The 24,924-nt window shown below is 33.8% G+C and overlaps 1 protein-coding gene across 3 annotated transcripts in view; it reads right to left on the bottom strand.

The window, feature by feature from the left end:
• Positions 1-24,924, bottom strand: part of LOC145277050 (rho GTPase-activating protein 6-like) — an 840,447-nt gene that overhangs the window by 74,320 nt on the left and 741,203 nt on the right. For all 3 annotated transcript variants that reach the window (XM_080128704.1, XM_080128705.1, XM_080128703.1), the window contains one exon: positions 10,413-10,572. In XM_080128704.1, coding sequence (XP_079984830.1) covers positions 10,413-10,572 — 160 coding nt within the window. The remainder of the gene's footprint in view (positions 1-10,412; positions 10,573-24,924) is intronic.

Below are 24,924 nucleotides of genomic sequence, written 5' to 3'. Positions count from 1 at the left end.
GCCGGCTTTAATTGCGTAGCGATTGTTTGTACCGGCTGAAGATACGTTCTCGACAATCAGTCCAACAGCATCTCAAATATATTGAAGATAGCAGTCTAGTTTCTGTCGGATTGAGAAATAGTTCTGTTCAGCCAGGCTCTCTCGTTTAGAAGGTATTAATTTATTGCTCATCATATGAGCAGATTTATACGGCATAATCGCATTGGCATCTCGGTTCTCGTTTGATCACCGAAATAAAGCAACGTTATAGCCGGATTAGTACCAAATAGGTAACCATTTGTAAATAACAGTCGATGTATGTAGGTCAACACCTCTCTGCAAAAATCTAACGTCATCATCTCCCTTGATCGAAATATACATGCGATTGGGAATCGTTTGAGTTGATAATGGAATATTCCCATGAAACTTCCTTCTTCGAAACAATCCGGTTCAACACACCTAGGGTGAATGTCCCTGGCGCACATATCCACATCGTAAGAAAATACCGATGCGGCTTTTCAGTCATGTTTTATAGACCACGATGTTTCTTATCTAGCACGATGGTCATTACATACTTTATGTCTCACCACATAAGAATATATACACATATATATATATATATATGTGTGTGTGTGTGTGTGTGTGTGTGTGTGTGTGTGTGTGTGTGTGTGTGTTAGTTGTTACGGCGTTAGTTGTACAATAGTTCATTCTGAAGTTTGGACCGTCATTGTAACGTTATTACAACTACAAGATGTTCAAATATAGATTTGTTTCTTACAAGGCCGCCGAGCATTACCCGGTCGTAAAATACGCTTAAATATGACGTTTTAATTTATAAAAAAGTCATATCTATTATTATAGAGTCAATTCTCTATCGATTATTATATATTATATTGTAGGCAACATGTAGTAGTGATTTCAAAAATAATATATATATATATATATATATATATATATAAATTGGGTTCTATCAGTTAAAACAGAAACCAACACATATAGTTCTTCAGCCGTAGTCGGTACTGTTTGAGATATCGTAATATTGTTATTAAGTTAAAAATGAATCAACTTGAATGTATAAATGTATATATTTGCACATGCGTATAAGTAACACATTAAATGAACTAATGCTTGACGAATTACAATAAACAACTATTTTTCTGACTAAAAACCTAGAAAAGAACGGTCCATAAAGAATGCAATTATTTGATCCGCTTCGCGCTGATCTGTAACCTCGAAGATGCATTAAAAATGGAGACAGACATAGTGAGTTTTATAAATTCGATTATAACTGCTTTATAAATAAAAGTCGTGTTATTCACATATAAAATTCTGATTAGCGCCCCTTTTCTTGCATTATGTAAACCATGCAAAAAGAAGATCGCTCCAAGTTGTGTCTGACTGGTGCAGTTATAAACGAGAAATCAAATAATACGAGATCGACCTTCACAACTAGACACGAACAAACACTATGCGGTAGATCGTCTATACAAGCAGGCTGTGAACGGCTTCAACAGGTCACGTGATTCTAACAAGGTACAACAATTGAATAAAACCTTTTAACCCAGGAAAACGCTCTCTCTATCGGTTTCGCTGTAAGTTCGCGCACAGATCAACGATAATGATTGCAGTGACGCAATCAGTTTGTTTACGAGCAGTAAGATGGATCGAGTGATTTTCTCACCCAAAGCAGAGAGCAGGTATTCAACTATTGGAGTCGACCTAAAGCTTGAGCACCTTTGATCAACTGTGAGAAGTCACAATATGGGAAAGTCAATCGCGCCTCTGGAAATAGTGTCAATTAGGAAGTCAGGGTAAAAAGCAGAAAAAATACTCGAGCTAAGATCAAAACCAAAAACAAAACCGAAAGACAGTGAATCAAGTACGATAACCATTATGTCAGCGTAACAAGCCTTTAATAAGTGTTTTCAAACCTACTAATCCTTAGCATAGGGAACCTGTCATGTGAACCATTCATGCATGCGCATTCGTGAAACAGTTAGCAAACAGCTAAAAATTCGATCACTCCCATGTACCAATGTTTTTACTTTTGACCTCTTAGAAGCCCTTTTTTCTGGGTGAAAACCAATTAAAAACCTTTCCACATGTTTAAATACTCTATATACCGATTTTCAAGTTTATTATTTTGATATTATTATTTTATTATTATTATTTTTTTATCATTATTATTATTATTTTAATATTATCATTATTATTATATTATTATTATTAATGTTATTACTATTTAAATATTATGATTATTTTATTATGATTTTTATTATTATTCTTATTTTAATATTATTATGATTATTTTATTATGATTATTTTTTTATTATTGTTTTAATATTAGTATTATTTTGATCATTTTTATTATTTCATTATTATTATTATTTTAATATTATTATCATTTATTATTATTTATTATTTTATTATTATTTTATTATTGATATTATTTTAATATTATTATCATTATGTCATGATTACTATTTTAATAAGGGTATTATATTCATACATATATGATGCATTATTTCTTCGTTTAAACACGTTCCACTAATCACCACACATCGCTCAAGACTTGACTTACACCTTACCGGACAATTTCTATCTGAACGTGATTCTAGACCCCTTCTCCCGAGACTAATATAGACAAAGCGAAAAAAAAAAAAAACGACAGAAAACAAAGTCTAGTTCTGGAGAAGAAATGACTGTTTATATCGAAAATCTTGGCATAAACTTTTTTCATTTTCAAATTGCATTATTATTTGTATTATTTGGATTCTTCGCTCTAATGTTCTCATATTGAATGTTATTTTCACACGTTTCATTCGATATAACCTCGTAAGTAATAATACGTTATAATAAATAAAAATACGTTATAATAAATAATAATAAGTAGTGTGATATATAATGATAAGAGTAAGATTGTACATCTAAAAAAAAGGTTTGAAACTTAGAATTTATATTAGAGTTGTCCGCAAGGATAAAGTATACGTGTGTTATTTAGTAAAAATCAGTTGTAAATTACACTCTTCTGGAGGTTGAAGGTTCAACCCTCAATTGCTTAAGACATCTACACAATCATGACTGACGGAACGAGAACATGTTACCCTTGTGAATTGAATAAAGGGTTCCGTTCGAAATTACATGCTGATTACCGATTTTGACAGAAAGATTCCCGAGTTCGATAAGATATATCTGAAGAAGGTCGAAGGTTACATCAATCGAAACGTGAAAATAACACGAAAAGTGAGAACAGTAGTCCGAAGAAACCAAATAACACGAAGAAAATATTTTTATATATCGAAAGTATTCGTATATTAAAAAACCCAAACAAACGCAAAATAAAAAATAAATGCTTTTATTTTAATAGTTCAACAGTTTTAGTTTCAATTTATATTAATGACAATTATATATATATATATATATATATATATATATATATGTATTAAAAAGTAAGAATAAGCATGTCAAAAAGGGGTTCCGGGCTCATAGCAAGATTGCACACGGGGTTCTCTTTGGTTTTTGGAGTATGCTTAGAGGGTATAAAGACAATAAATATACCGGAATCAATTTAAATAAATGGTATCAAATAAATAAATACTAAATATATTAAAAAAAAAGTACATAAAGTTCACCTGTTTTTTGTTTTGTTAGTAATAAACAAAGTTGGGGGGGGGATTATGTATTAAGTCAACTGTACCTTAGTAAATCTTCATTTAAGAAAAATTCGGTCACCCTTCTAACAATGTTCTCAAGGGCTTAGGTAACCCAAACTATAACAAAGAGTCTTGGGAACATTTTTGTTTACTTGAAGTTACGAAAAAAAAAACAAAAAAAAAACCGCCATTCATTTCTGTTACTCTACGATAGATTAGTCATCCGAAGAATACGTGCGGCATTTCTGAAGGCGTTTCTGAAGAATGCTTGCATCTCGGTCACATTTCGAATAAACAATTTGTATGTTTTTCAAAGTCTTTATCTTTATTAAACATTCGGGTTTGAAAATGGAAGAAAAGTAAAAAACACACACACCATCTTTAAAACTGGTTGGACACTTGAAAAAGTATTGAATAAGAATGACATGCACATTTCAAATTTCACGGGATTTGATTGGTTTAGAAATAGAATGAGTTTGTTTACTAATTCCTTCGTTTTAACAAAAGCTCCTTTTTCTCACGCCCTTTCTTCGTTTCCGGTTGCCCTTGCTATTAGTTCATCATTTTTTCTTTTCTTATTTTTGTTTGTGTTTTTCTCTCTCATTTGCATTAACCCTTGCTCTCGCTCCCTCTTTTCTCTGTTATCGAATTATTGTTCTTGTAATTCTGTCTCTTTCTATGAGTTTTCTTTCTGTATGACTAGCAACAACGACAGCAGAAATAGCATGATTTCAACGAGCCGTATTACGATTTTGAACTCGTGTTTAATTTCTAAGCTCGGCGCTGATTGTTGCAAGCATTTACCTTCTTTTCTGGTCTGCCCAATCAAAAGCCATTTCTCAGGCAAGCTGAGTATACAACGGAAGTTGCTAAACAGAACTGTCAGCTATGTAACGTTGGACAAAATTTTACACACACGTTAACATGTAGAAACCAGGGACCCAACACGTTGTAGCAGAGTACGTCGCAAGGAACACAGGGCAACTAATAACTCGACTTTTTATAATAACGACATTTATTCTCGGTACTTTCCCGAATAAAATTCTCTCTGACCTCTGTCCTCTCAAACGTTATCTCGAACGCGCTTCTGTGTCTGTGCACACGTTCTTTTCTATAGACCTTTTCTCTCTTCCTACCGTCACATCATTTCGCACACATGGCATTTGCATATAGCATGTCGGAGCTCTATTACAGCTAGACTCTTTCCCAATTTGTATTATTATTCATCGGACTACTGTTCTCATCTTTTAATATCGGCTCAATAGATAACATGCTGAGCCTCGGACACTGACAGTAGTCCGATGAATAATAATACAAATAGCCAATCCTCATCTGAAAAATTCAGAAACGTCTTTCCCAATTCTTGGTCAGGACAAGACATTGTCAACAACTCCACTGGCATTTCTATTGGGACGCATCAGAAACTCTCCCTGACCTCTGGCTATGAATTCAAATTCAATAAGAATGGATTGTGGCTATTATCGGATGCATGTGGACTGAATATAATCCACACACACACACACACACATACACACACACACACGGCCTAACTAGTAAGTTTGTTTTATGCAACGTGCCGGTTACATAATGGGTGTATATAAACCTACAGTGTCTCTTTAAATGTATAGTTGACGCTTATGTATGTTGCGGAAATATCGTCTAGTGGTGTTTATATAGTCCTTACAATGTATGAACAAAATATATCACCGTCGTCTTTGTCTACAGACAGACTCCAATATTGTCATTGTGTGTGTACATTTACACGTATTCTAATGGACAGTTCAAAGTAACAGAACGAATATCAAAACATGGCCGTTATTTAACGGACTAGTAACGTCCGGATCCTGGGTTCTTCGGCAGTTTGTACTTGACTTAAACGCTGTGAAAGAAGACCCCCAATCTCCACGCAAGCAGCAACACTAAGACACCTTCGGATTATAATCACTGTAGCTTTATTTCCTTGGTGTTCCGTTTCTTAACGTCTTTATATTTATACATCTTTACCAAATTAGTACTTTAAAGCTTCAGAAACGCAAGAGATAATTTCTTCCAAGTTTACTTCTCCGGTAGCCTGAAATCTAATCTGATTTCCTAACCCTCTGATTGGTGTTTACGTGTATATATAAGAACTATTTCTTTGTTCTTATGTAAAAATGTCAGTTTTTGTTTATTGTTAATCATTTTAACTTTTGTTTATGTAAATCTTTGTGACATTTTATTTTGCTTTAAGACAATTCCATTCTGTTTTTGTTTCCATAAAATATTTCATTCTTGTTACAATTACCTTTATTTATTGTAAACCTCTCTTCGTATCGCAAATATTTTAAACTAGCTTTAAAATATTTGACTTATCAAAAATTCCCAATATTAACTTTTTATTATTCTTTACTTTTGGCTTAACTATGCAAACTAGCTAATGTACTGAACCTCTTCATTCGCAGGACTCCAATCTGCAATACGTCATCAACATTCTTCTATATTCCTTCCTTCCTTTTCTTACTAACATGACATTCATGTATATGGACTCCTCTCTTTTATTTAACACCACGTGGGGTTTCTAACTTTTTACTAACAATCTTTCTCTTGCTTTCTGCTTTCTAATTACATATTAACAATGACGATTCAATAAAATTGTTTCAAATATTAGAAATTAATTTTATTTGTTTTTCTACATTTTTCTACAACTTTTCTTTTCACGTTCACTTTTTTATTTCTGTTCTCAATTGTTGCCACTTTTCCAGTTGTCCATCATTTCGTTCTTTCTTCCTCATTTCTTTATCTTTTTCCCTTTCTCATTTCTTTATCTCTCTGTTCCTCTCCTTTTTACTTTTCTTATTTCCCCCCTCCGCCTAAGTGTATTTGGCCATTAAATAACCTATGACAGTTGATATGTCGTAACTCAATCAGCCATTCTACTTTTTTCTCATTTCTTTCTATTCTTTTCGGTTTTATATCTTTATTATCTCCCTTGAGCCCCGATCAGCCATTAACAAGACTATCAAAAGAAAATGGAAACACTTCAGTACAAATTCCCTGAACAATAAATAACGCAGCGTAAAGACAAATAATGAGTTAATGGCAGAATATTAGTAAGAGACGGAACGAGTTAAACTACCTAGAGGTCATATTAAGCGTAATTCAAAGTGTTTTGTAAATAAGGAAATAGAGCGTTGTCAATGTTTATATAAAAAACATTATAAATATCATTTAACAATAACGCCTGCGGTTTACTGATTAGAGCTGCTAACTAGCGATTAGATTATTGTAGGTTGGGGCGGGTGGTAGTCTAGCATTGAAGATCTGCGCTACAGTTAAACAATAGATGACTATATATAAGCCCCTCTTCTCGGGTTTATCACTGCTGTTAATGATATCGAGGGCTTCTATTTAGCGTAATATAAAGCTCTTTGTAAATAAACAGATAGAGTACTGTTAAATAGTACCCAATGCTAATACAAAAACATTAGTAAATATCATTTACCAACATTCTATTCATTCTCCTAGTGGTTAGGATAATCGACTAGATGATTGTAGGTCCAATGCCTGGCTTATTTCTTAACTAGCCTGAGTGCCCGGCGTTGCCTGGGTGTTTGGAAATGTGTGGTGAAAAAAAAGTGGTAGTAGGCAGCAGGCTCGAACCCGTACCGTGAAGGAGGGAAAGAACATAAAAAATGTGGCGTCTTTGTCATTGCGTCCATCGCCAAACCGGAATGACGAATGCTTAAATTAAGGCTAGTCAATTGAAAAGAGGGGATGAATTTCGAAAATATCAGCGAAAAAAGCGACACCTCCCTGTAGAAAAGTGTTCAGTTGAGGGCGAAAGAATTAATGTTTTTAGCTAATTTTTCGATATTTGTCGTCCGAAGGGTCGGACTTCAAAACGATACCGATCCTGTGAAAATCCGTTACCTCTGTCAAAAGCTTTTGTGATACTGTTGTGGAGACGCCCACTACTTAACATAGGCGGGTGAGATATATAAAGGTATCAATCACCAATACCGGGAGAGTTCTGCAACGAGCACCAAATAGGCAAGACGCCTATGTTACCTCCAGTAAGACATGAAACACGCCACCTGCCGGAATATCTCCAACTGAAGTATATCTGAAGACATGTAAATATGTATATAACTTTTCTTCCTAATATATTATTGTATACCTTTACTTTCGTGTTCTTGTTAATTATTTGTGCAGACACAACAGATTCATACATACATACATATATACATACATACATTTAAACAAACAGGTGAGATTTATATTATAGAAGATTATTAAATTAGCGACAACTTCCCCACACAAAACGATTATGATGGAAAAGATTGTTTCCTTTTTGCTAAGTAAAATTGACGATAACGTTCGTCAACAAATTAATACAATACGAACTAAACTCTTTTCAAAAATTCTTTTATTCTAACCATACCATAACTCAACGATAACCCTAACCTGGAATTAATCATAAACTTAATTTTAGTTTTACTTTACAACGTCGCTTTAGTTTAGTTCATATTATGTAGAGTTATCGGTACTTTCTAGTAAAAGTCGGAGATGCTTATGTCACGATTGCAAAATTCTGGATACTTATTTATAAACATCCTGTATCTCATAGTTAAATCAGTATATTATTTCTCCACCACAGCACGGACAGGATTGAAAATAATAAATTGACTGATCGTAAGAACGCGAAAGCTAAACATATCTATGAAACTGTAATGTATAGTTTTCAAATATATATATATATATATATATATATATATATATATATATATATATATATATATATATATATATATTGGCAAGAAGATCCGACCTTGTCCGGGATTGAATGAGGATTAGCTAATGGTCCACTTTTCTATACTTCTATTGTCAAAGAAATTGGTGCAATCGTCTATATTTCAGTCAACCCGATTGATTGCCTGCTCTAGTTGAGGACCCATCACGGTGAACCGAGAGGAAGCTTCACATGCCTCTCTCCCGCAGTGACTTAGTCCACAAGACATTGTAGTCTACATCGTACTTGAGTGAACCTACTGTTGATTTTATAAAAAATATCTATAAATAATAGCTTCAATTAAAATGCAAAAGTCAAGTATCATGGTTCAATTGTGCTCTAAACAGAAACATTCATTTCGAACGCGTCCCTTTCTCATTAAAGAACCAATTATTGATTTTATGAAATTATGATTACTTAAATTAAAGTTAAACTTATAAGTGTCAAGTATCATGTTTCTGTTGCGTTCTAAAAAGAAACATTCATTTCGAATGCACTTTTGTCTTATAAAAGAACATTCTGTTGATTTTGTAGACTGGAGCTTTCTACTTGCACGGTAATAAAACTAATGAAATGCAATTGCAGTGTTAGGTTGTATAAAAATGTTAAAATCGAATTTCCTTCTTGAATCGATTATCGATTTTCGATTATTGATTTTTGATTATTGATTTTCGATTTTCGATATTTATCAGACGCATTCCGATACAACCTGCGTAAAAACACTCTCAGACACATCAATTACCTTCGTGTGTAATTAAAAAATCACCCCCACAAATATATATATATATATATATATATATATATATATATATATATATATATTTGAAATTGGTATATTTAGGCAGCGTTTTTTCATTCAAGCAAATATTATTAAATGCAACGGAGACACTTTGCTTTATGATTCTTTTTTTAAATTTTCAATTTTCCGTTTAATCTTTTTGTATCAAAATCAAAAATATTAATAAAAGTTCCATAATTGTTGCTGTCACGAGCGCTTTCGATTCGTCCACGAATCATCATCAGGTGTTGAAGTAAAAGTGCGAAGGAGCGAAAATGAGAATTAAAAGTGAAAACTGAAATATACAGTAAACGGCGATAAGTTAAAATATATAGAATCGATGAAAAGGTTATTAAAAATATAGGTCGATTAAAAATTCGAAGATTAAAATCAGCAGGTTCATGGATGCCATTAACAAAGTCCGTCCAATACGAATTACGCAAGGCATTATATATATATATATATATATATATATATATATATATATATATATATATATATATATAGGTTAAACTTCAGACAGATTCCAGTAGTTAATAATTAATAGAAGTAATGGTATAGTTTCGGCTTCACACATAGAGATACTAAATTAACATTATCAATAGAATTAATATCATGGTTTCAAACTCAGACAAACAGAAAACTCTAAAGCATTATTAGTAGAAGTAGTAATATAGTCCGGTATCAAACAGACATATTCCAATAAACCATTATTAATAGAAGTAATAGTATAGTTTCGCCTTAAGACAGACAGCTATCAAATCTGCAAAAATAATAGATGATGAGATGTGTGGTCTAAAATGCTACCAAAGGCAAAATTAGTTGGTCTTTTGTAATTAAGCACTTCAAAAATTAATACAAACCTGTTTGTGTGCAGGCTGTAGGATTCATGTATACAAACGAACGAAAAAAATGTATGCCTTTTCTCTTTATATGCTTGCCATATTGTCACCTAACATGCAATCCGATTGGATATAAATGCTTGATTTTTCAGATACGGGATTGATTTTGGATTTGGATGTCAGAGTAGAAAGTGTTGTCAGCAGTGCATCGTGTTGTTGAGTTTAGTTTTGTCAATAGAGTGTCGATATTTGAAGTTGAGTTTTGACTGTAGAGCATCGAGATTTGAAGTTGAGGTTTTAGCAGCAGTGTGTCCAATTAAACATTTGCTTGTTTTAACCACAAGGTGGATAACGATAATTATTGACAACGATGCAATCGAAAGGAAACGTACCTTTTGGGATGACAACAGAACATCCTGGGAGAATATCCTGCACTTTTGAAAGTGCCACTTGCCGAAGAGCCGCCTGTTCTGCAGTTTTTGTAAAACCTAAAATATTTGTCGGGTGCAACACCACCTTCCGTCCACCCACACTGCTCCATGTGCAATACCCCTGAAATGTAAAAAAAAAAAAATGAATATGCAATGTTGTTAGAGATGAGATTCAGTATCAGCGTTTCATGAAACATAAACATTGGAAATTATTTACATTTAAAATTTCCGTTTATTATTAGAAAGTTCATAAAGTTTTTAACTTTTAAAGTTTATTTAAAATTTTAAATTCATATCTCAGCTCAAACTAAATTCTATTCATCGAAATAAGCACAGTTTTGCCAACGCAAAACAAGTGTATTTATGCACGTAACGTAAAAATCTTTCGTTCTGATGGTAGGTTGCTCAGAAAAGATCAACCTATTTGACCAAGATGAGCATGAGACTTTGCTTCTTGTGATTTTTAGTTATTCCCCAAAGAAAAAACTGTCATAATGAGAAAATTGAATAGATGGTAAAGCTGTGACGAGGTTCATTGACACGCTCACACAAAAAAGATTTCCATGGGACTTTCTAGAAGTTTTTGGAACGGTACAACAAATTACTTCGAGGGGAACTAGAGTGTCATGTGTGTACTATCAATAAAAATACAAAACGTCTGGAAACTTATTGAAATCAGCTCGTAGATCCTGTTCAGAATCAAAATGGCTACCGTCGATTATTTTTACTCAATGACTATTTCCGGTGAAATAAATAATAATTGTTTACTGATTTCTCAGTTGTATTTCTTTTAAAATAAATTGTGTAGGAAATAGCATTGGTTACTCTCATGACATTTTTGAAATAGTGAAGTTAAAGTAATAGGCGAGAAAAACAGACACATGCATGCGGTCATGTAGGTTATGTCATAAGCGCGCGTCAGAAGCATAAATGCGTCATTTAATTCCTCACAAAAGTGCATTGGATATGGTGGTGACTATGTAAAAATATAAATTCTGGAATACAAAATGTCGCTTGCTTTGATGGTACTACTCCTGTCTTCGTAGCTATTCAAGTTTTAAAGTAAAAAATAGGAAGTTTTTAGTTTTTAACGACCTTCGTATGACAAAGATTGCTCCGGACGTCCATGCACAGCCATCATTAATTGCGTGCAAAAGTGAATTTATAATGATGATGATGATGATGATGATGATGATGATGTAGAAAAATACATTCTAGACCACAGAAAGTCGCTCGTTTTAATAGCATGACTCTCATATTCGTAGTCTTTCAACTTTTTAAGTAAAAACGGATGGTATTACTTTTGGAACTGCCCTCGTATATATTGTATATATATTGTATATATTGTATACGCGCACATCATTCTGTGAGGTTGGAAAAAGTGGAACTCTGATTAAAAGAACACGATCATGTGAAGTTAGAGAGATGGCATTTTTGAAATAGTAAAGCTTAGGTATGCGGCCATGCAAGTTATTATGACTACCTGGAACACGTAATGATAATTAAAAGTGTCTTTTGCATAATGGAATTAATAAATTATTACAAGTCGTCCGTAGTCATCAATTAATCTAAAGTTAGTAAGATTCCTTTAACAATTACAAGACGCCAACCACCGATATCCATGACAAATAACATCATACCTGAGAATTCTTCCTTCAAACTTTGCTTAATGTTCACGGGTAATATGAAAGAAGGTAGGTTGTCTCTACCGTGCTAGAAAACTACTGATAGCTAAGAGTACCCTATACCACTACAAAGCCACCATCCGCCCATGCATGGAATATTGTTGCCACATCTGGGCTGGTTCATCTAGCACTAATCTCTTTCTCTTGGATGGGGTCCCAAAAAAGAGTCGTCAATCTAATATGTCCCACTTTGTCAACTAAGCTCCAACCACTGTCTCATCACTCCAATGTTGCATCTCTGTGCCTGTTTTACAAGTATTTTAATGGATGTGCTCTGATGAACTCGTTGCACTTGTGCCCCCATTAACGTACATATCTTCGACAAACCTGCTTAGCAACAAAATTACACCCCTTCACTGTTGAGGTCCCTAAATGCCTGAAAGCTTTCTATTTTAATATTTTTTCCTTCAAACAGCTAGACTTTGGGATTCCCGCTGCATACTTCACTGACTGTACTGATGTGCAGAAATTCAAATGTAACGTAAACTTGTTAATCTTTCCTATGAATGACTTCAAATAGTAGTCGGTTACGTCCAAGAGGTTATATGCCTTGTTACGAGTGAACGTGAAAAAAAGTGTCTAGCCACTACGAAAAACGAAATGGAAGATAGCGACCCAGACAAAGTCACCACGAGACAAATTCGGAAGTAATATCAAACATAATAATATATCCATCAATTCTTTTTAATTTATTCGTGGAATTTGCATAAATACTATGCATGAAAAAAGAAGAAAATAAAGCGATTACCCTAATTAATGACACGAGGTTTGTTGCACTGTTAAACAGTACAACCCGACGAATAAGGTATTTCTCATGTCTCGTTAAAAATGAATTCGCCGCGTATATTCTGTTACGGAGTTCACAGAATTAAACACCTCAAATCGTTGTAGTCTCTTCTGAAACGGACGATTTTCTACTCAAATCTTTTTTTTTCTTTCTACAAAAATCTCCCCTTCACCATCTCTCTCTCTCCCTATCTCCGTTTGTCTGCCCCTCTCTCTGTTTCTTTGCACATTTCTCACGAATGCTATTTCTAATTTTCTTGATTTCAAAATGTTATCTCGTGTATCTGGTTAAGGCTACTCTTCACCTTGCTGACATCTTACAAGAAACACCTGCCACATGAAGCAAGCATTTATAAATGAGACAAAGCTGCTGACCTAGAAATACAAGTGGCAATTCAGTCTCTTTGATTTTATGTTTGATGCGTCCAGGCACACCTGTCCGTCCTTTGGTCTGACGCTTAATAATATTTTAATCGTTTTGTCACACTTACGTTTGAAATAGTAGTTGCATCACTAAACGCGCAAATTGAATGGATATATTTTAAGAACGTACATCTTATTTTCTTAGTTTTTATTTTTCATAAAAAAGTTGCATCACTAAACGCGCAAATTGAATAGATGTATTTTAAGAACGTACATCTTATTTTCTTAGTATATAATTTTTCATAAAAAATAGAAACCTACCAAAGACATTTCCCCACAGGGAACAGAACAGAGTGAGTATGCACGGTGGAAGAACGGTTTAGCATTCCCCGCTAGATGTTCGTTTTTGTTTCCGTAAGGCCTTTTATATCATCTTATTTTATTTTATTTTATTTTTTAGCTTCCACATATTTTAATTTCCGACATATATTTAAGTCCATTTTCTGAGCACGCATACGTGCGCACACAAATGCACAGGTGTAGACAGGGGTGCGCCCCCCCATTCCCCCTCACAAACCCTATATACTATAGTACCTCTCTATGAAGATATACAGGATTGAGTTTATTATTATTATTATTATTATTATTATTATTATTATTATTATTATTATTATTATTATTATTATTAATACGATAGCGTGTGTGTTCTTTTGTGTGTCACGCTTTTCGGCAAATTTCATTGGCTGAAACAGTTTATGATTTAAACATTACTTTATTTCAAGTATATTTTTAACAGTGAGGTTGGCGATACAAAGTCAGTCCCGGAAATGGCTGAAACTGTGTACGATTTAAACATTACTTTATTTCATGTATGTTTTTAATAGTGGGGTGAAGGGTATACAATCAGTCCTGAAAATGGCTGAAACCGTTTACGCATTATACATTACTTTATTTCATGTATATGTTAAACAGTGGAGTGAGGGATATGAAGTTAGTCCCGGAAATGGCTAAAACGGTTGACGATTTAGACATTACATTATTCTATGCATATTTTTAACAGTGGGTTGGGGTTATAAAGTCAGTCCCGGAAATTGCTGAAAAAGTTTACGATTTAAACATTAGTTTATTTCATATATATTTTTAACCGTGGGATGACGGACATGAAGTCAGTCCCGGTATTAGATGAGATAAGGGCAAATATATACTAGCAGAATACCCAGCGTCGCCCAGGATTGAATAAAATACGTGAAAACATATTGTAGCAGAAAACCAAGCGTCGCCCGGGATCAAATGAGATAATGGAATATATATACTAGCAGAATACGCGGCGTTACACGGATGAGATTAAGAAACAAAAAATACCAGTACAAAATATTTGAAAATGTTTCACGTGCAAAGTAATAATCTAATAATAGAACTGCGTCACACTTTGCACGTGAAACATTTTCAAATATTTTGTACTGGTATTTTTTGTTTCTTAATCTCATTCATCCAGAGGAAGTCTCGAAATAAAGATGAAAAGTTGATGAACACATAATACGCTTTGTTCCTTTATATATATATATATATATATATATATATATATATATATATATATATATATATATATATATATATATATATATGCACCTATAAAAAACTTAGATAATAGTTTATACCTACGCATTTAAAGTTTAAGTGAACAGTTGGGAGCAAATGTAAAATATTTAACAGTAGATTTTAGTATTTATTTGCTTTAAAGCTTCTTTCAAGAGTTTTAGCTGAGTTTCATACTAAATTCATTCCAATATTCAAAATGATTGTCATACTAAAATTTTTTATTATTATTTTTTAGGTAATATTTGATTTCGTGCCAGTATCACAATAGCATATTTAATTGTAAATACCTTAAAAGAAGCAGCTTTCAGAGATTAAAAGAGCGCAAATTGTTGCTTTATCTGGTGAAGAATATTCACAGGCAGAAATTGGCAGGAAGATGGAATATTCAAGGAAGGCAGTTCAAACAACGATTTAAAGGCACGAAGAAACAAATTCTTTTAAAAACAAAAAAAAAAAAAAAAAAATCAAGACCGTAAAAAGTCTACAACCGCCAGGGAAAACAGGTCTTTGAAAAGAGAACCCTAGTAGATAGGAAGGAAAGTTCTTAAGGGCTTGCTGCTGAACGTAGAGAGGATGCATGTAAAAAGATATCAGTTCGAACAGTTGGAAGAAGATTATTAGACGCGGAATTAAAAGGATGCAAAGCCAGGAAGGCTCACAAGAAAAAACGACTGTAATTTGTAGAACCTGATGATTGGGCCCCAATTGTTTCGTCTGACGAAAGTAACTTTAAGGTAAGTTAATAAGGAAGAATTGACATTTTTGTGAATACCCACAATATCTATTCAAAAATTGTAGCAAATTCTCATTTTTCCATCAGATTTTCGGCATTCCTATCCGCAGTAGAGAAGGAGAGATTTCATCCTATGGTTTCAACTGATAAATTTGGAGGAGGAGGAAGCGTAATGATTTGAGGCGGATGGATTTTCCGGCAACGGACCGTTGCACACATGTGAGGGCAAAATAAAATCCACAATTTATACTCATATGCAAGACCAGGTTTACCAACCCTCTTTGATTAAAATAAAAGTGATGTAATCTTCCAACAAGACAATGCTCCATGGCGCACATCAAAAGTTTCAATGGGTTGAAAGAGATTACAGTGATGAAGTGGCCCCCACAATTCCCAGACCTAAATTCCTATTGAAACTCTGTGGTCCCCTCTAGGGAAAAGAGTGAGAATACATAAATGTTCATAAAAAATTAGAGGTCAATCTTCATGAAGAGTGGCAGAAAATAGATGCTACCACCTGCAACAATTGAATTTATGCAAAAAAAATAAAAAATAAAAAATAAAAAAAAATAAATAAAAATAAATAGATGAATAAAATAATAATAAAAAAATAAATAAATAGATAAATAAAAAAAATAAAAAATAGATAAATAAATAAAAAATTAAAAAAAAATAGATAAATAAAATAATAATAAAAAAATAAATAGATAAATAAAAAAATAAAAAAATAGATAAATAAAAAAATAGATAAATAAACAAAAAAAACAAATAAAAAGGCAAAAGGATAAGATATCAAATAGAAAAACATGTCAAATATTGATTGTTGTTTATTATTGTTTACTATACGATTCTTAACATTTAAAAATATTAGTTTGAATAATGATTTTGATTTTTCATTGGTGCTCCATAATTTTTACCATGGCTGTATATACGAGGGCCGTTCCAAAAGTTCCTATTTTTAACCCCAAAAGCTGAAAAGCTACGAAGACGGGAGTGGTATCATTTAAACGAGCGACCCTTTGTGCTCCAGAATTTATTTTTTTACATAGCCATCACTATTCGCAATGCACTTTTGCCAGGAATTCAATGACGCATCTCTGCTTCTGACATACGTTCATGACAGGTGTTCATTTCTTAGAATCTTACACTGTCAATATTTGGAATAGAGATATGAAACTTTTAGATCATAAATACATAAGTGGATGAAGTCACTGCGGAGAGGCATGTGAAGCCCCCCCCCCCGGTGCACCGGGATGGGTCCCCAACTAGAACAGGTAATCAATCGATTTGATTGAGAAATGGCTGATTTCACAGATTTTTCAATGACAATAAAAATATGCAAGTGAAACATTCGTTGTGATTATCATTAAATCCTGGAAAACGTCATGTCTCCCTGCTTGTGTTTTATAATTGCTTCACACGGAAAACAAGAATTAATAAATCCGGCAAAACATTAAAAGTATGTTAAAAAATAAATCGCTATCAAGTCTTACAGTATGTTGGGACTTCTGCACAAAAGGGATAGGATTTTGCTGGCAATCCGATGGATCGATGATATTATCGTTTATTGTGTTAAAGCTGCAGTAATGGACTTGGAAACCATTTTGTGGACGTTCTCATAAAACATCACAGAATGCAAAACTGTGACATTTTTGATTGACTAATATTTCATTTTATTTATTAAAAAAAAAAAAAATGGAAATAACAAAACCAGTATTTTTATCACTTTTATGTATGATATTTTTGGCGGAAGATAGGCGTTCTCATAGTCAAATGTGGTTGCAAAGGAAAGTTGTGAATTTGGATAAACATAGTATCGGGGAAACTGTTGTGCAGTTCGATGAATGTGAAAATATGCTAGAATTAGCGATTGTGTTGAGATGGAGGGTCTAATGTATGACGTCAATTATTTGGTTTTATTGTTCAATGGTTGATCTTTTACGACTTTTTTTTTACAAAAGAGTCACCACTTACAAAGACCCGGAGGCCACTCGAGGATAAGGGTTAATGAGTGTACGGTAGTCAATGGGAAATATCGTATTTATCGTTAGTTGTGGAGATTTGGTAATTCGACAACTTCAGTGGATAGCTCATCAACAACTTGTTTACCTTGAAGACGATATTCAAGTCAGCTGGAAAACAGGGAAACGGAAGAGAGTTCCACAGGCGTGCACTTCTAAGAAAAAAGCTTTGTTCATTGAGTCTACGTCGATGTTTATGCACAGATAAAGAGTGGGGAAATTCATTGATAGTGGTTTCAAATAGACGAGCGTTTTTTGTGGAAGTTTTACAAGGGAGCTATAGATAGGAGTTCAGACGAGCACTTGCCATAAAATAGAGATAAGGCAGAGACAGGCTCGTAACGTCTCTTCTGTGAGAAAGAAGTTACAGGGGAGGGAAAAGGGCATCCCCTACTAGGCTAGGAAGTCTCTGTCAAGGCAGGATAAGGTTCTTCTAGCAACTCTTGTTCAGATGTGGCAGCAGTATTCCATCCTAGGACTTACTTAGCTCTTATACATGTAAAGAATTGTATCAGTAGTGAGGTATTTTTTTTTTAATTTCTTTCTAAAATTAATTATAATTTCTCTACAATTTTTAAAAATCTGTCGTTTTTTCCAAGTTCAGTTGATGAATGAACAGGCTGAAAAAATCAAGCTACAGAACTGAACATATTATTTTGTTTCTTTTTAAGCACAAATCAAATCAGTGTCTTTCATCATCAGCTAAGGTGACGATAAGTAGCGATGGATGATTACAGGGTGGCTGACACTTCCTGTCTCAATGGATAAAGGTTGACATCTTTGGTGCAAATAGAAACAAGATGGCCGTCATGTCAATAGCGACACGATAACAAAGCAATGGCCGAAATGCGGACATATTTTATTCTGCATCTGGGTAATTAATTAGGCTTGGGACCTTTTCTGGATTTTAATTTCCCCCATTCTTTATGCGAAATATTTCGGGTTTGTTTCTAGTGCTCCTACAATTAATAATGTTGCATCATCATCATCATCATCATCATCATCATCATCATCATCATCATCATCATCATCATCATCATCATCATCATTTATTTATTTTCTTTTTTTTTTCTTTTTACTACTGTTTTGTTTTAAATAATAGTTATTTACGTGTCTCCCCTAAAAGAGGGACGCGGGATTGGAAACATTGTTTCAGTCTTCAGGGATTTATTCCACTTTTTAAAAATATTTTCTAGTGTTACGTTGCTATTGTGTTACAAAATTAAATTTTATATAAAAAAAATCACTTGTAAAATTTAATTTGAAAAAAAAAAAGAAACTCTCGGTTGAATGTTGCGATTAATTAAATTCGTTTTGTTTTTATTTCAATAATAAAGAAATAGATTTATTTATATATTTATTTTACAAAAATTAATTTTTTTTTTTAAAGTGGCATACAGGGATGAAAAAAAGTTTCAGTCTTTAAGAATTTGACAAAAATAATCGCGATAAAGTGTTATTGCTTATTTTAATAACATTTTTTGCGCTGACGAACTTAGTAGATCGCTCACGTATTTAATAAAAATCGGAAGTTTTCTTTAGTTAATAACTTTTTAGGTATGGATTTAAAAATATATTTGCCAAAAATTACCTTTCGAAACTTCTGAGTGAATTCGTTTTATTGTTTATTACAAGATTGACGCTGACAACCCAGTCGATTGCCTGTGTTGAAGTTGCTTTAATCAGCAGCAGTGACAATTTCGCCGTACAACGATCGTACATCATTTTTAGTCGTACATATTTAGTAAACCCCTTATTTTTATGCAGATGCTAACTAAGCTTCCATCTATGCCCCATGTAGAACTAGTCTAGCTACATTAAATGCCAACAAGTTCCCTTATTATATATATGTGTGTGTAGAAAAGTAAACGTAAATTCCTTTTGCTTCTTCTCAGCTGACAGTAACATGGTCGTTTGTTGTTATGTTAACACGGTCGTTTGTTGTTATGTTAACATAGTCGTTTGTTGTTATGTTATCCTGTTCCTAGAATGTAAAAATTAAAATATTTGATAGTCCTTTTTTTATTTGGCATTACGTAATTCGTAACACCCCGACCTGAAATGTAATATATCTTTGTTTTCGGTAATAATTACAATTCCGTTCATTTTATGGGACACAAGAATATAAAAAAAAAATCCATCTGAACCGTGTGTGTGTGTGTGTGTGTGTATGCACCTTCCATTTCATCGGCATCGCGCTGGCTCCATATCCAACAAGCTATCCTCTAAAATAAGAAAAGGCTACCCAATTTTCATCATTACCAATAATCACGATGTTGTCTCACCAACCAACTGATAGTCATTAACCTTTATCCTCGAGTAACCCTTGGGAATTGATAAGCAATGTCCTCCCCACTAGAGAAAATCATTTATCTCTATAGAGCCATCATTCGCTCGTGCATAGAGCATTTTGCCACATCGAAACTGATGTCCCAACCACTAATCTTTCCTTTCTGAACAATGTTCAAAATGAATCTAGAATCTAAAAGGCTCCATGCTGTGTGCCAAGCTGTCTTTTTTTTTTTACACAGTGATCACCACTTATCAAGGCCCGGAAGCCACTCAGGGATAAGGGTTATTGCAAGTACATTACGTTAGTGTGGAGATTTGATGAAGTGTTTACTTAAGGGGGCGGTTTATTAGGAATTTGTTAACATTGGGCTTGAGGACATCCAAGTTGTAGTCCGGTGGGAAGCAGGCAGACGGAACAGATTTCCACAGGTGTGCAGTTCTAAGAAAGAAGCTTTGTTCATGGAATCCGCGTTTTTAGGCACAGATATAGAGTGGGGGAAATTTTTCACAGTGGATTCAGCTAGACGGGTGTTTTTCGTGAAAGATTGGCGAGGGGGGACCAGAGATTGGAGTTCAGAGGAGGAGCTTATTGTTATTGAGCTTGTCTTATTTGATTCATTAAAATTTAATTATTATCAAATTTCTGGCAAATATGAAATATTTATATTTCAAATGGGAGACTGTGCCTGTACAGTATGACCCCGGGATACGGCATTAAAATTAGTAACAAAATATATAATACACATGTTTATAATTAAATAACATTATACATAACACCGTAAGGCAGGGAAAATACCGTAACAAGGGGACGAAAACATCGTATTTCACATTGTAACCTATAAAAACCGTATCCTAGGCCATCGTATCCCGGGGTTCTGATGTATTATGCTTTCCTCAAACACTTGAAATTGTTTCAACACAAAACAGAAATTTGGGAAAAATCTATTAATTAAATGTTGAATACATATTGTTAAAATTGAATAAAAATCACAAAAAATATCTAAATTTTCACAACGGACTTCCCTCTTGTTTTCAACTAATTTGCATGAAACAAAATTACACTTCATTACGATTCTTTACGCATATCAACTGTATTCTAAAAATAATCGGGTTATTAGTTTAGAAGTAATTTCTGTACATACAAATATATAAACACTAGCAGGGAGACCCGACGCTACCCGGAATTGAATGAGAATTAAAGAATGTTTCACACTCCCATATTTTATCATTATCTAAATCGGTGAAATCGCCCATTTTTTTCAATCAAATCTATTTGGGGACCTACCGCAATGTACCGATAGAAAGTGTCACATGTCTTTCGCAGGGACTTAGTCCACAATACATTGCAGTCGACATTGCACTGTTGATTAAAAAAAAAAATTATTTAAAGTCTAAAATGCAAAAATTAAATATCATGATTCAATTGTGCGGACGCGCCTCTGTCACATCAAAGAACCTACTGTTGATTTAATATGTCGAGCTTCTCGGCTTCTGTAGTAATAAAAGTTCTCAAATGCGCTTGTCATGTTAGTCTGTGTAAGGTGTTAACTTTGGTCAAAATCGCCTGTTTGTTCTTCTATCAATTTTTTTCGATTACCGATGTTTATCGAATATATTCCGATACAAAACCTATCTAAGAACACTGTCAGGTACATAAAATACATTTGTGTGAAATTTCAGATAAATTGGCCCAGCCGTTTAGGAGTTCTTAGGGAACGAACTCAGTTCCTTTTATATAATAGTAGATAGAGGCCAGCTGCCACATTTACGCCTATTCATTTGTAAACGAGGCTAACAATAATCAAAACAAATTGTACATTTGAAAAATGGGGCACACTTACATGACCTACAATTCTATACAGGTGCGGTTGTCTTGCACTATTAAGTTCACCTCGTTACGACAGAGGCTACGTTGCCCTTGTTAGAGGAAATTACTTTAATGTCACGCGATGAGGTAATTTGGGAAAAATGGGCCGATTTTTAAAGTCGCCTTTTAAAAAGTTGATATTCTTCAACGTTTTTATACAATGCCTGCACGCTAAAAAGTGCCTACAATTTCCAAGCATTTATATGTTTGAAAATTTCAATAACGAAAAAAAAAAGAAAGAAAAAAAAAAGAAATGGGTGTACTTTTCTTGAATGAGTTCGACGCAGTTATGAAATGTATTATTCGGACAAGTCTCATCTTGAGTGTTATTCTTACAATGTTTCGTCCTTTGTAATCTTCGATTTGCTTTAGGTGTATCTTATCTGTGACGTAACGGATAAATTACTAACTAAAATTCAGTTCTATGTGACATTCTTCTGCAGGTTGAAGGTTCAATTCTCAGTGCGGGCGATACAATTGCAAATTACTTTTACTCGATCATAACTGACGGAACGAAACCATTCTACTCGTGTAGATTAAATAAAGGATTCCGTTTGAAATTCCGTACAAAATACACCTAAAAAAGGTCGAGGTCACACATCGGTCGAAACGTTGTGAGAATAACAATTAAAACGAAAACAGTAGTCCGACTAAAACAAATAATATAAATTATCCTCGTCTAAAAATTTAGAAACATAATACCAGTCATAATACTTCGCAAAGCATCACCGACATCAACAGGTGACGGGGGAAAAAGTCCAGAACTTATTGGGAATTAAAAATAAAACTTGTGAGAATTTCTTCTCGTATTGAGGGGATTATAAAACTACGCACGTACCTTTATGAAAACACGTTTATTTATAGAAGCCAGTACAGTGTGCTTGCAAAACGATGCATCTTGTGTAGCGAAGCTTTCAGTGACTTTCATTACGAAGATTGTTCATGAAGGTTCAGTAAAATCAACAAGCTGGTTTACGCGAGATTAATGCATTGTTGGCTAAAATTAGATTTTCATGTAGTCGATCTGTAACAGAGTGCATATGAGCGCGTGGGAAAATATCAACAGGAAGTGTAAGGTAGCTGACTTGCCGAAAAAACACATATGCAAATTAGGAAGTGTGTGAGATGAAAAAAATAAAAAGGACAATATGTGCTCGAGAGAAGAAAAAGTGCCGTTGAAAAAGATAGACGTGTAAAGTGGAAGACGAGAAATGGCGTGCAATGGGACAGAAAAAAATTGTGTAAAGGAATAGAAAAAATCGATGAATAAAATAGAAAAAAAATCGTGTAATGGAATAGAAAAACTATAGTCCAGACCTTGCTCCCTGTGACTTTTGCTTATTCCCTAACCTAAGGAAAACCTTAGAGGTTGTCGATATTAGAGAATTGAGGAGATGGAAGAGGCTGAGGAGGAGATTGCTTCAAATGGAACTAGAGTTTCATGTGTGTAATACCAATGAAAGTGCTAATAGGAAAAACGTCTGGTAACTTATTGAAAGCAACTCGTATCCTATATCTCAACAAAGCCATCATTCGACCGTGCATATGTTGTCATATATCGTCTGGTTCACCGACCATTAGCCGCTTCAGTTTGGGCGCTAAAAGAGTTTCTAACCTAACAGGTCTCGCACTGTTTGCAAAGCTGCAGCCACTGTTGCACGTAAAAGACAAGAAAACTAGTCTACACTTTCCGCATGTAAATGAGGCTGAATGTAATTATTTAATTGAAATCTAATTAGGGAGTCATATGACTGCGAAAGAAACACAAACATTTGTCTAAAATCTTCAAACTACGCATGTGCATAAGCATAGGGCAAAGATACAAATTGCACAAATATCTTACACAATTTCTAATACGAATAGCATATCACTCATTGTAATCACTATATTAAAATGTTATATGTAAGTAGTAATTTGTGTGACACGTAGTGAATATAAAATTACACCAAATCTGATCCATAATCACGCTGACACACCGGTTCCCGCTGGATCAGCGAAGTTAAGCAACGTTGAACCTGGTCATTACTAAATGGGTGACCACTTGGGACTTTCAGGTGCTGTATGTGCTCTCTGCTTATCTCGGCATTGCTTCCAGTCGTCCTGAACTTCTCCTTGCCATTGGACTCAAACAGTGTCGATTCAGGAGAGGTGTGGTTGGTGATTGCGCAACCCTTGCCTCACAATTACACGCGCTACTGCCCCTAAGGGGTATCCTTTGTCTTTCAAAACTCAGTGGATGGATGGAGGTGCGCGTTTAAACAAAATGTTTCTGCTTAAAGCACAATTGAGCCATGATAAGTGACTTTTGCATTTCAATTTTGATTCAAGCAGGTTATAAACATCTCTACCTTTATCTTTACACTCTACTTATATATATATACTAGCAGGGATGCCCGACGTTGCCTAGGATTGAATGAGGATAACTACAATGTATGTTTTTCATTCTTTTCATAACACAGTATTATTTCTTTTGTTTTTAGTGATCCCCACCCCCATTTCACTTTCGAACAGATTCGGGGAAGTTGTTGGAGTGTTTGTGTTAAATATAAATGGTTTAATATAAAACATCTTGATTTTTTCTGCTCACACTCATTCCCTTGCGTTCTCTCTTTTTCCCGCTCCAACTACGGGCTAAATAATATTATTACTCATGGTTATATTCCCTTTTGTATATAATGGACTATTCCAATCTTTTTATTGTTCGCTGAGAAAGAGAAAAAGAAAGCGAAAGAAAAAGAGAGAGAAAGAGAGAGAGAGAGAGCGAGAGAAGGGAAGAGATATATAGGAGCGTAAGGGCTAGTGACAGAGGATATATTAAATAATAAGAGGGGGGTCATAGAACTCATAATGAGAATTATAGATAGTAATTTAATTAGAGATGGTTTAAACCATGAGTAAATTGAAAATTATAGCGAATCAGAAAAATGAAAATGGAACATTTTCTTTATACATAACTGAGGAATATTTTAGCACTTTATGTGATAAAAATACATAGAAAAAATTCTTGGGGAAATATACATTGGTCAACTTAATCTTAGTATAATAATAATAATAATAATAATAATAACAATAATAATAATAATAATAATAATGATAATGATAATGATAATAATAATAATAATAATAA

Source organism: Euprymna scolopes, chromosome 5 (genome assembly GCF_053919585.1).
Source record: "Euprymna scolopes isolate OS-2025 chromosome 5, ASM5391958v1, whole genome shotgun sequence".
Taxonomy (NCBI): Eukaryota; Metazoa; Mollusca; class Cephalopoda; order Sepiida; family Sepiolidae; genus Euprymna; species Euprymna scolopes.
This window is presented reverse-complemented; position numbering and strand designations above follow the sequence as displayed.